This window comes from Sus scrofa, chromosome 18 (assembly GCF_054392235.1).
Source record: "Sus scrofa isolate SSC_HxYL_T2T_F1_AM1 chromosome 18, Sscrofa_HxYL_maternal_Yorkshire_Landrace_v2.0, whole genome shotgun sequence".
Classification (NCBI taxonomy): domain Eukaryota; kingdom Metazoa; phylum Chordata; class Mammalia; order Artiodactyla; family Suidae; genus Sus; species Sus scrofa.
Genome location: NC_139400.1, coordinates 60,529,455 through 60,542,466, shown reverse-complemented (window position 1 = coordinate 60,542,466; position 13,012 = coordinate 60,529,455). Strand labels below are relative to the sequence as shown.

Below are 13,012 nucleotides of genomic sequence, written 5' to 3'. Positions count from 1 at the left end.
ATAGTTTTGATTTGCATTTCCCTACTATTAGTGATGTTGAGCATCTTTTCATGTGCTTTTTGACCATCTGTCTGTCTTTGGAGAAATGTCTGTTTAGATCTTCTGACCATTTTTAATTGGGTTGCTCATTTTTTAATATAAAGCTGTATCAATGCAGTTTTGAAAGGCAATATTCAATATTATCTCCTGACTGTAAAGAGTTCATTTAAAAGTCATGCTGAGGTTGCATCCCCCGTCTACCCTCTGCACTCTCAAAAACACTTCCCTTCATACATTAGACCTATGCGCCCAATATATCTTCACAACTTCTTGGCATTGCTGACCGGGAAGAAGTTGACTACTACCTAAATAAAGTACATACTTCTCAGACCTCTGGAACATGTTCCAGCAGGTCAAGGGCTGACTCAAGATATATATAATCAGCATAGGAGATGGGGAAGGGTCTCTAAATGGCTCTCTCCCTTCACGCCAAGAGCCGTACTTTCTACCTTCTGGAACTCTTCAGTATGATCATCTGTCAATGCAGAGCCTTCTGGTTTGTGTCCTGTCTCAATTTCAGGCAACTCAGGCCTCACCATCTGACCGGCTTGGGCCAGAGACCCACCCAAGTATTCCAAGATGAGTGACAAAAACATGTGGTAGAAAAGGCATTTGACTTTGGCCTTGGAGGATATGTTGGGATACTACCTCAAGCCTGAATGCCCCGGGGAGGCTCGGGGACAGCTCAGCCCATGCCATCCGGGAGGGAGGATTTCTAAGAATGCCAGCAGCTGTGTGTCTGATGCTCCTTTTTCATTTCAGATACCCATTACTTAAGCCTCCTCTATCCTAGAGTCTCCTCTACCCACTTTTGGTTTTCTTGACCTTCTAGATATGTTCATTTTTTGTTTAATTACTTTCTGCTCTTTTTATTGTTGTTGTTTTCTTCCTTCTACTTTCCTTGGATTTAATTTGATGTCATTTTCTGATTTCTTGAGCTGACTCTTAGATCACAGGTTTGGGCCTATTCTTCATCTCCGTGTATGCATATAAGGCTGTACATTTTCCCCTAAGCAGTTTTGGTTTAGTTTGGTTTGGCTTGGTTTTTGCTTCGTTTTGGCAAAATTCTAAGTAAAACACAAAACACATGTAGAAAAGTGCATGAATTTACATCCAGAGCGCAGGGATTTTCAGAAAGCGAACACAGCCATGCACACAGCACGCAAACCAAGAAGCAGCGCCCAATTCATATTTCAACCTGTTCTGTTTGCCTCCTTCCTTCTGTCTGGGATCATTTTCCTTCTAAAGGAAAGAGCTCCCTTTTGTGGTTCTTTTAGTGCAGGCCTACTGGTGAAAAATCCTCTGTTTTTTTTTTTTTTTTTTTTTTTTTTTGTCTGAAAACATCACTATTTCACTTTTATGTGTGAAGAATGATTTCATGAGACACAGAGAATTCTAGGTTAGCTGTTCTGTTCTTCAGCACTTAGGAATGTCATTTCTGTCTTCTGCAAGGTCAGCTTTAGTCTTTTTATCATTCCTTTAGAAATAATTGTAGGTTGGTTTTTTTCCTCCCTCTGATGCTTTTAAGACTTTGCCTTTGGATTCAGCAGTTTAATTATGATGTACTTACAATCATAGTTATTCTTGTTTTTATCTCATATGTGCTTAAAGTAACTCTTGACGATAAGCTATCATCTCAAAAGTTGCCTTTGCCCCACTCATTCCATCATGTCCCTTGTTCTCTCCACTGCCCTTTCCGTCCTGTGTTCTCTCTCTCCCTTTAATCTGGATCTTTTCTCTCCACCCATCCTCCTCTTGACTGCCCCTCTGTCTGTGCTATCTGATCTACTGCTAACCTCAGGTATCGTGTTCCTAATTTCAACTCTTCTGTTTTTCAATAATAAAATCCCCCATTTGGTTCTTTTCTATTCTCATTTTCTGGCAAAGTCTTTCTTCATTTTTTGCTTATATAAATCAAGATTTCTTTGAATCTTTGTCCTAATGACTTCAGTATCAGGATCCTGGTTCCATTCTCTTTCTGGTTTCTGGCTTTTGGTCATTTGCTTCTGTTTCTTACCATGCTTGGTAATTTTCCGCTTCCGTAAACCACGTGTGGAATATCGTAGACACTTTGCAATGACATCTTCCATCAGCTGGGCAGTGGGGTGCTGGTGGCTTTGGCCCAACGAGAGAACGAGCTTAATGGAGTGCAGTCCATTCTTGGTAAGCCTCATTCTCCCTATAGCTCTGGGATTTTCATGGAGAGCTGAGGGTTTTCACCAGGGACCCTTCCCTGACTCTCTGCCTGGTCCCTTCACTACCAAGAGACGAAAATTTTGGCTCTACTTTTCAGATGTTTTCATGATTCAATTTTTAGCCTTTTGCCCTAAAATCTCAGGTTTCAGCAAATATCTGAGGGGAAACCAGCTAGGTATTTGAGGTCTCCAGTCCTGAAACTCTGGCCCCACACAGCCACAGCAGCTTTGCTGGTTTCCCTGCCACCAGGGCAAATGGGCTGCAGGTAATCAGCTCATCTCACGAGTACTCCCCTGTCTAGAATTTGTACTCCTTGTTGCTTCTATTGTTCTGCAGTGCTTTAAACATTTTGTTTTAAAATCAGCTTATCTAGTTAGCAGCAGAAGCATTAATCTGCCATAATTACTCTATCCTAGCAGGAAGAGGAACTTTCTAATTGCCTTTTAGCAAACTCTCCACATGCAGTGACCCCAGAGCTCAGAAACACTGTCAAGGGTTTGATAATAACCAGCACTGAAATAGGAAGCAAAATGCATTTATTGGATGGGGTTTTTTTTGTGGGGGGAGCGTTAATGACTGTACCCAAGGCATGTGGAAACTCCCAGGCCAGGGATCGAATCCAACAGGCAACTATGGCAACAGCAGATCCTTTAACCCTCTTTGCTGGCCCAGGGATCGAACTCACCAGTGGCCTAAGCTCCTACCATTGAACCTTAACCCACTGCACCATGGCAGAAGTTCATACTGGATTTTTTCTGAGTTTGGATTTGGCCCTTATAACACTCAAAATTAGTATTTCCCATAAAGTAAAGTTCTATCAGCATTTCACATAATGATTCATTTTAATCTCCCACTCTTGCTATGGTACCATATTTAAAGCATTAACATAACATGTTCTAAAAGGTGAAATCAAATAAAAATGATACAAAAGAACTTACAAATCAGAAACCAACTCAAAGATTTTGAAACCAAATTTGTGGTTACCAAGGAGGAAACTTTGTATAAGGGATATATTAGGGGTTTGGGGTTGACATATACACATTACTGTATATGAAATAGACAGGTAACAAGGACCTACTGTGTAGTACAGGGTAACCTACTCCATACTGTGTAATAACCTATATGGGAAAAGAATCAGAAAAGGAATGGATATATATACACACATATGTGTGTGTGTAACTTATTTACTGTACATCTGAAATTAAAGCAACTTTGTAAATCAACTATATTCCAATAAAATTTACATAAAAATACACATGCTATGCTTCTAAACAGGAAATTAGTCAAATAATATACTAATATACAGTTCTTTTTTTTTTTTTTTTTTTTGTCTTTTCTCCTTTCAGGGCTGCACCTGCAGCATATGGAGGTTTCTAGGCTAGGGGTCCAATTGGAACTGCAGCTGCCGGCATACACCACAGCAACTCAGGATCTGAGCTGTGTCTGCAACCTGCACCACTGTTCATGGCAATACTGGATCCTTAACCCACTGAGCGAGGCCAGGGATCGAACCCGCAACCTCATGGATGTTAGTCGGGTTCTCTAATGGCTGAGCCACGACAGGAACTCCCCATTCTTTTTTTAATGCCACACTCACAATGTATGTATAAAGTGTATACACTCAAGTACACAAAAAAAAACTCATAGGTTTTTTATACTTTTCTTCATCGTCCATATTTTACATAGTGAACTCATAAAAATGCACGCTAAGGAGTTCTCTTGTGGCACAGTGGGTTAGGGACCCAGTGTTGTCACTGCTGTGGTTTGGGTCACTACTGTGACTTGGGTCTGATCCCTGGCCTGGAAACTTCCACATGCCACAATCACAGCCCCCCACCACCATCTAGAAAAAAAAAAAAAATGCAGGCTAAGAAAACTGTAGACACTATTTTTTAAAACATAATTGAAGTCAAATTCTCAGATTTGAGAAACAGGATCTCAAACTGGAGATTCCTCACGTTGTTCCAAACGAAATTAATATAAGGAACTAAGACAAAGCCTGGTAAATTTTTCAAATTTAAAGGGAAAAAAATCATATAAATTGGGGAAAGTAGGTCACCTTCACATGAACCAAACTCATGTCGGCCACAGATTTTGTCCCCCACAGAACAAAATGCCAAAACATTATGGAATTTCAGCATCATTATGCATTATCATAATGTATTTCAATAACTTCTCAAAGTCCTCCGTCAAATTAACAACCTGCTACTCACAATGAATTAAATAACAGAAAATTACAGAAGAAACAGACTAGCGGTAGTCACCACATCACCTAAAATCTTTGAACTCAAAGTTTAAAAGTAATAACTTCTCATGGGATAGGATGGATGCTGAGAAGTCCAAATGATGGATTTAACTTGGGTACAAAATGCTAAAACGAGAACAATTTTTTTCATTTTTAAAGTTTTATTGACGTATAGTTGATTTACTATGTTGCAGTTATTTCCCAAAACAATTTTTGGTGACCCATTTTCAGGAAGAAGTGGGATCTGTCCACGAGTCCAACATGCGACAGGATTGCCAAGTGTGGCTGCCTGGCTCACGGGAGGCATTGGGTTGCAGTTTCGGGGGTGTCCTCGCTGGCCATGCCTACCTCTTCCTGGGTTATATCTTACCTCTCAGTTCAATTTTGTTCTTCCTTTCAGCCGAAACTAAGATCTGCTTCAAATACTATCACGGAGTAAGTGGAGCCCTGCGAGCCACCACCCCCAGTGTCACCGTCAAAAACTCAGCAGCTCCTGTAAGTCCTGGCTCTTCCTCTTTGGTCAGAACTCATTCTGGTGCTTCTCTACTTTCCCATCATGCGTGCGTGCGTGTGTGCGTGTGTGTGTTGGGGGTAGGGTTCACACACATATAGAGATCAATTAATAGATTACTGGTAGGTATATAGACAAATGAATTTCAAAGTCATGAAGAGGAATGAGATCCAAAAGTAAGTTTATTAGAATGTATACATGCCACTTTTTTTTGTTAGTGAAACATCAAGCTTCAGTAGACAGTACAGTGAATAATAAGTCTTTCTTTGGAACACATTTTTAAAAATTCCTTGGTTTTAAATATTTAGATGTTCATGTTTTAATGTTTTAGGCTTATAACTAAAATTTCTTTGGGAGGAATGTAAATTGGTACAACCACTGTGGAAAACAGAATGCCGGTACCTTAGAAAACTATATATAGAACTACCATATGACCCAGCAATCCCACTCTTGGGCATATATCCGGACAAAACTTTCCTTGAAAAAGACCCATGCACCTGCATGTTCATTATAGCACTATTCACAATAGCTAAGACATGGAAACAACCTAAATGTCCATCAACAGATGATTGGATTAGAAAGATCTGGTACATATGCACAATGGAATACAACTCAGTCATAAAAATGGAATTGAATTTATAGTTTTAGGCTGGTTTTAGTCATAGAATTATAAGATGATAGGCCTAGGAAAGTCTAGAATCTCTGGTCCTTTTTTTTTTCTTTATATAAATGAGGAAATTTTGCCCACAGAACTTCAGTAATGTGCCTAGGGTCACACAGTTAACTAGTTGCAGCTTGGAGATTTAAATTACACCTTCTGTTCCCCAGTCAGTACTTCCCTTGCTCAGCGCTGTAATGATAGATGCCATCTTTTCCTCAGTTTAGGCCTAGTTGTTATCACTGTGGTGCTTCTCACCTTCGTTCTCAACATGTGTGATGGGGCTAGCTGAAATCACCATCCAAATGACATTCTTTGTTTCTTTCACATAAATTAAAAATGACTGACTAGTGGCAGCTGAACAAAAACCACTGAGGACTTTGTCATGCTGGTGTAAATAAAAATGATTCGTTTTTTATATGTAAAGAAAGAAGAGAGAGAAAGAAATTGAAATGACATATGAATGATTCAGAAGGATATTTGTCTCTAAAAGGTATCATTTGCTCTTTTACAAGTCAGCTCTTCTGTGTACAAAAGATGCATAAATTGAGTCCTTGGTGGGAGAAGTAAGACAAGCAGGCTTGAGGGCCAGCAGTTCGTCTGCCTCCATCCTGACCAATGGAGGCAGAGATGGACACTGGGCCTGGGGCAGGAGGTTGGGGTGGACAGGGCTTCTCCTGAGGGAGCACACAGTGGGAGGGGCGGGGAGAAGAGAAGGAGGGACCTTCCACACTTTTCACCAGCTCTTCCGTTTCTCCCTCCATGTGCCCTGCAGGCTGGAACGTGATGTCTGTCATTTTCCTGGGTGGGTCAGGAATCTAAGCGTGGAACTCTGAGGAAGTATCCCCCGAGTGCCAGGCCCATGTGTAAAGGCCACCCTCCAAAGAGGGTACCTGGGAAAGCCAAAGAGGTGCTGACACACATTGCCAGCTGTCCAGGCAGGAGGGCCCGTGAAGCTGGGGCTGAACTGAACCAGAGGCGAGATGGACAGAGTAGGAAGGTATTGAACACACAGCAGAGAGGGAAGAGGCCTAAAGTGGAGTCTAGCTGATTCAGGAAGAGCCCGCCAAACGCGGGCTTGCCTGGCCTTCACACAGCACATGAAATCGTGCGAAGAGGCAGCTTCTCCCAGACCCCTGGGTCCCTCAGCAAGGACAGGCCCTGCTCGGGGATGGGACCGGCCTGTAAGCGCAGGGGTGGAGTGGGCGGGGAGAGCACCTCACCTTCTGCTCAGGTGCGCTGCTGTGAGCGCGGCCAGCTCGGCAATGCAGGTGATTTCTTATCTTCAGGAAAGTGCTTTTTGGAGAAAGCTCTCTGGGACATTTGGCTTCTCTGAACTCAGCTTAGTGGGGATGTTTTGACTGTTGTAACTTTAAATTCTGTCTCCGTTTTCTAAGGGGGGATAGAGAGGTTGTTGGTGAGATATCAGCGTAACATACAGTTTGCTGCAGCTGAGAACCCACAGCCCCCTTTCATCTCACTTGTAATGTGGCAAATTATTTTACGGTGCTCAGAGCCTCTCACTTCTAATCCTCTTTCCCCAGAACCCACTCCCACCTCCTCAGCACCCACCCCCTTGCCAATACCTATATCCCACTGATCCCCCAGCCTTAGAGGTCTGATGAACACAGATTTATTGTGTACGTCTTTGTGTAGCCTATGGCTGCAATCATTATTTTTTTCAGTAAATATATTCAAGTGAGCTCCTCTGTGCTAATTACTAGGTATAAAAAAGTGAACAAGGTAAATCCCCATCCTCATGAAGCCACCTGCCTGGAATGGGATGAGAGAGCAGTGGGGAGACAGACAAGAAGACAAACCATGACAAGGGGCTATTCTCTGTGCTGTGCTGGTGGACATGGGAGACACTCTTAGAGGACCAAGGGTGGGCAGGCCTAGACATGAGAGAGGGCTTTCTAGATGGAACAGACCAAGTCATGTGTACACCCTGGCCATGGTCCCTGATCAAGCCCTTTGTTTTTTTTTTTTGCTAATTTAACCCAGAGTGTGGAAACATGCCATTCGCATATGGATCTTCAGCAGAAGTCCCTTGAGGTTTTGATTAAACTAAAGCAGGGTGACATTTAGACATGTGTATTTTGGCTGACACATCAGATGTTCTAAAGCTCTTTTAAAAGAGAAAGAAGGGGAAGAGAAGTCACAGCCACAACAGGCATCCTCTCTTAAGAGAATTTGCGAAGACTCTGCCCACAATCATACCTCTCTAAGCGGCATCTTGAAAGTTTAGATCCCACTGTGGCCCAACATTAAGAAATCTGTTCAATTTCAGGGGGAGAAGTTCCAAAGCTCACACTAAGACTCATTTGGGGGTCTTGAGTCTGGAGGTATTGTTTTCTAATAAGGTTTCCCCACCAGCCTTTCTTCAGCTTAAACAGCAGACATTTATTTCTCATAGTTTTTAGAGGCTAGAAGTCCAAAATCAAGGTGTCTGCAGGGTTGGTTTTTCCTGCTGCCTCTCTCTTAGCTTGCAGACCATTGTCTTCTGGCTTCATCCAAAAACGGCCTGTCCTCTCTGTTCACCTGCATCCCTGCTGTCTCTTCATTTTTTTTTTTTTTTTTTGTCTTTCTGCTATTTCTTGGGCTGCTCCCACGGCATATGGAGGTTCCCAGGCTAGGGGTTGAATCGGAGCTGTAACCACCGGCCTACACCAGAGCCACAGCAACGTGGGATCCGAGCCGCGTCTGCAACCTACACCACAGATCACGGCAACGCCGGATCGTTAACCCACTGAGCAAGGGCAGGGACCAAACCCGCAACCTCATGGTTCCTAGTCGGATTCATTAACCACTGTGCCACGACGGGAACTCCCTCTTCATCTTCTTTTAAGGACACTGGTTCTATTGCACTGGGGCCCCATCTAAAGACCTCATTTAACCCTAATTACCTCTCTAAAGGCCCTATCTCCAAACATATTGAGAGCTAGGGCTTCAGCGTATGAATTTGGGGTGGGGAGGTGTGCAATTCAGTCTTTAAAAAGAGACCCATTGTTTCCCTGGGCGACCTTGACAGCCCCAGTCATCTGCTGCAGTCTCTCTGCTCTGGGAATACTCACCCATCTGCCTATCTATCAACTGTTACTGTTTATACAAACACATGCACACACAAGGATTTGACTCTAATTTTCTAAGTTTCTGGGACTCTTTCATGAAACAACACTGGAGAAGACCCCTGATCTAAAAGAGCCAGTCCTGTCTCTCTGGACATATACATATATATACATATATGTGTATATACAATTGTACTGTGTGAAATTTTATTTTATTTTTATTTACATGAACTTGATCATTTCTGCTCCATCCAACAAACCAAATACATATTTATCCATCACAATTCCTAACCATGAAACACGATCATTTTTTAAAATTAAAATGAGGATCAAAATAAGTACATAGGGCGACACCATTTTTAACATTTACAGAAAATACACAAATAGGATACCCTCCTTGGAATTGTTATAAACTAAGAGGAAGATGTCACACATAATCCCACCACTCGAAGAGCCTCAGGAACTCACGGGAAAGAAGGACTTTCGATTGCCGCCAGCCCCGGAGCCAGCCTTTGGAATAAGGCTGACAAATGTCCCAGAGAGAGGCGTGACCAGCCAGCACCTGGGGTCCATGGATCCTCAGGACCAACCAGCAGCACGACTTTTACACAGAAAGTGCCCGATAAATGGCCACCCGGTTGGCAAAAACCTAGCTAAAAACATTCCAGTTTTCAAACCTTAAATGGCCTTTCTATAAAAATACTTTTTATTAGCATTTTACAGAAGGATAAGACATCTCAAAATATAAAGATTTGCAACTTTCAGCTTCAGTGTTCAACTCAGTGGCCACACTCTGGAATAAAAACATTCTTTCAGGGAGTTTCCGTTGTGGCGCAGTGGGTTAAGAATCGGACTACAGTGGCTCATGTAGCTGTGGAGGTGCTGGGTCAATCCCCAGTCCAGCTCAGATCTGCCATTACCACAGTTGTGGCATAGATCACAGCTGTGGCTCAGATTCAATCCCTGGACCTGGAACTTCCATAAACCATGGGTGCAGCCATAAAATTTTTTTAAATATAATTTTAATTTTTTCCATGATAGCTGGTTTCAGTGTTCTGTCAATTCTCTACTGTACAGCAAAGTGACCCAGTTACACTTACATGTATACATTCTTTTGTCTCACATTATCATGCTCTATCATAAGTGACTAGATGCAGACTATTGTCTTTGAAATGGATTAGCATAAAAAAATTTTTTTTAATTCTTTCAGGGAAAGAGTCCAGAGAAAGTAAATTCTTATTTTCCAAGGACCTCATGGAGATGACGTAATAAATTAAGTCTGGGAGTTCCCTTTGTGGCTCAGTGGTAATGAACCCAACTAGTATCCATGAGGATTCAGGTTTGATCCCTGGCCTCACTCAGTGGGTTAAGGATCTGGCGTTGCCATGAGCTGTGGTGTAGGTTGAAGACGTGGCTCAGATCTGGCGTTGCTGTGGCTGTGGTGGACATAGGCTGGCAATTGCAGCTCCAATTCTACCCCTAGCCTGGTAACTTCCATGTGTCACAGGTGCAGCCCTAAAAAGACCAGAAAAAAAAAATTTCAATCTGACCTGTGAGCAGAGTGAATGAAGGCAGTGTATCAAGTGCCTGGTGGGTCAGAAATACCTGGGGTTGGCAAGGAGGGCCCAGTTCCTCCCCAGCTGAAGCAGAAAAAGTAACTCCAGAGCCACACAGGTTGGGATGCTGGGAGAGAGAAGGGCAGCCCAGGAGGCCTTCTTCTCACACACCCAGAGAGCCGCCCACCCTCGGCCCACACCCACGCACTTCAGACCTGGTTAACAGCACGGCAGCCAGCCTGCACAGCGAACTGACATCAGGCCTTTGCCTTCTAGGGTGCAAGGAAAACAAAGTTCAGGTTGATTAACAAGCAGGTTAACTGCCCTCTTCCTTTCCTTGGTCCAAAACGCGTGACCCATGAGACTGACCCGAGGAGCAGAGCCCTCAAATGTGCTCACGCAAGGGTTTTTCGCGGGCCCTGGCCCCTCACAATCATTAATCTCAGACTTGGTAGATCATTAGGTCCTGCCCCCTTCAGCTACCTGAACTGGGCCCTGGATTTAAGGTACTGTGGCTGCCAGGGGAGCCAGGACCCCCACTTTGGGATCAGGGGTCTTCTCCAGGGCTGTCTCATGGAGGAGACCCAAAACTCGGACACCGGCCTTGCATTTTAAGGCACAGAGATCACTTTTTTGTTTCTCCGTTGGAGTTCTCCTGTGTTGCTCTTCACAAAGGTGGCAGAAGCCCTTAAAGGAGTGACGCCGTCAGGCAGAGGCCAGGGTGTAAAGGCCGAGGAAAGTCAGAATGATCAGGCAGCCCTCGGGTGAAAGCAGAGCCTGGCCCTCGGGATTTTCTCCCGCCTCCCCCAGGGGAGGACAATTTCCCTGCCCATGTTGATGAAAAATGGCTGCTCTGTCAGAACCTAAAGAGGACTGCATCTCAGAGGAGGTTAGTAGAAACTTAGCATCAATGCTTCGGTTTTATGGGTGCGGGTTTCTAGGCAAACAGACAGATGCATCTGCACAGAGCCACTGTGTTCCCTGAATTTAACTGGAGATTCTGGTTTTATCAGCCAATTTGTGTGGGTGACCACGTGAAGAAACCCATCATGCTTGCTTAAAATTGTCAGCATTAACCTAAGGTTTTTTTCTTAATCTGGCTATTTGAAATCTATACTCTTTTTCTTTCCAGACCCTTTCTAGCAATTTCCAAGTCTTTTTAGCTACCTTTTCCTAAGGACTTAGCCAATGTTTTTTTGCTTTCTTGGGTTTTTTTGGGATTTTGCTTTTCTGGGTGCACAGTGACTACTGGCTAGGAGAGGCGGGGGGGTTGTCAAAGAAGAGGTTTGTTCAAGAACAGGGGAATCTAACTTCAAAGAGCCACTTGGAACCTGGAACAGTCACGTGGTTTGTGGGTAGAGCTCTCACAAATACCTGCCTTAGGGAGATTCTGTCTTGTTCCTTCCGACATGCCAGATATGTATGTATTCGAACTAAAAACGTGTGGATAGCCTCCATTCCAGGCATAGGACGTGGGGGTGATTACTGTTTACGGGTGTGTGGGGGAAATGCACACCCACAAACATGTTGCCCACCTGCTGGAGTCATAGGAGTAGGAAGTTCAGATGACATTGAAGCCACACGGAACTGGATTCAAATCCCCGCTCTCCAACTTACGAGCTGTGTGCATTTGAAGAGGGGTGGGCAGCATCCTACTGGCCTTTCAAACCAGTAGGATACCAACCCCAACAGTTATATGGAATTTTTTTTTTTTTTGCCTTATTCCTTTATACACTCAGCTTCCATTCTTAAAGTCCTTTCTTGAACAATACAGGTAAAGAATGGAATAAAGAAAGCAATGGATAATGTCATTTCCCCCTATTTTTCTTCTTACTTGATTTGTGCAGATTAAAATCGGACTAATGCATTTCTCGTGCATTTAGCAAGCTTATGTTGCCAAACGTTAGATGAAACTCCCCACTGCCCTATCCTTACTTCCCAAACAGTAAAACAGAGACGCCGAAAAAAATGAATTTATGCTCCTGCCCATCATGAATTAAAGTCCAGAAGGGGGAGTTATGTGTCCTCAGTTCTGTCCTCTATGAGTCTAATCCCGTATCTGAGTGGACAAAAATCGGTGACCACTGTTCTTATGATCCAGAGTTGTGCTATAACGTGCAGCCAGGAGATAATTCTGTTGTGGTTCTTGATGGCTTCCATCTTCACATAAAAGAGGCAATCTATCCCCCATGCTGACTGCTCCGTTCCTAAGGCCAGCCTACCTCAGCTGTCAACTCCCAAGGTCCTCCTCTAGGTCCTCCCAACACCAGTGACTGCATCACTTCCAAATTCTCGGACCATCACTTCCCCCGTTGCAGCTCACTTCCCTGCCTGGTCTACCGACCTTAACTCCACAATCACACCCAGGTTTCACCTCTCTCCTTACCTGAGATCGTGCCATCTATCACTTGCCCCTTTATCTCTCTGTCACTCTCACCTGGCAAAATCCAACCTCAGTTAAACCTCATTCTGTCTACCTTTTACTTGTTTAGGCAGCAGAAGAGTCTTTCTGACCACACATCTCAAGGGCCCATTAACATGAGCAAGGAGCACTCACCTTCCCCACATTTAGAGAAAGCTATTTCAAATTTTCTTTTTTTTTTCCCCAAGCCTACAGCCCCTGTTCCGTCTCCACTGTCAGCTGATGGCCTGGTTTCCTTCACTGAGAAAACGGAGGCAGTCAGAACCTAACCAATGTGCGTTCCCATTACCTGTTCTGCTACCTGCCTGCTCGCAGAT

At 43.7% G+C, this 13,012-nt stretch overlaps 1 protein-coding gene across 14 annotated transcripts in view; it reads left to right on the top strand.

Annotated features, from left to right (window-relative positions):
* Window positions 1-13,012, top strand: part of HECW1 (HECT, C2 and WW domain containing E3 ubiquitin protein ligase 1) — a 405,784-nt gene that overhangs the window by 228,522 nt on the left and 164,250 nt on the right. For 12 of the 14 annotated variants that reach the window (XM_085005939.1, XM_021079146.2, XM_021079149.2 and 9 more), the window contains one exon: window positions 4,881-4,975. In XM_085005939.1, the coding sequence (XP_084862065.1) occupies window positions 4,881-4,975 (95 nt within the window). Of the gene's footprint in view, window positions 1-4,880; window positions 4,976-11,015; window positions 11,163-13,012 lie in introns of those variants that run through there. The other 2 variants (XM_085005940.1, XM_021079150.2) reach the window with 1 other exon arrangement.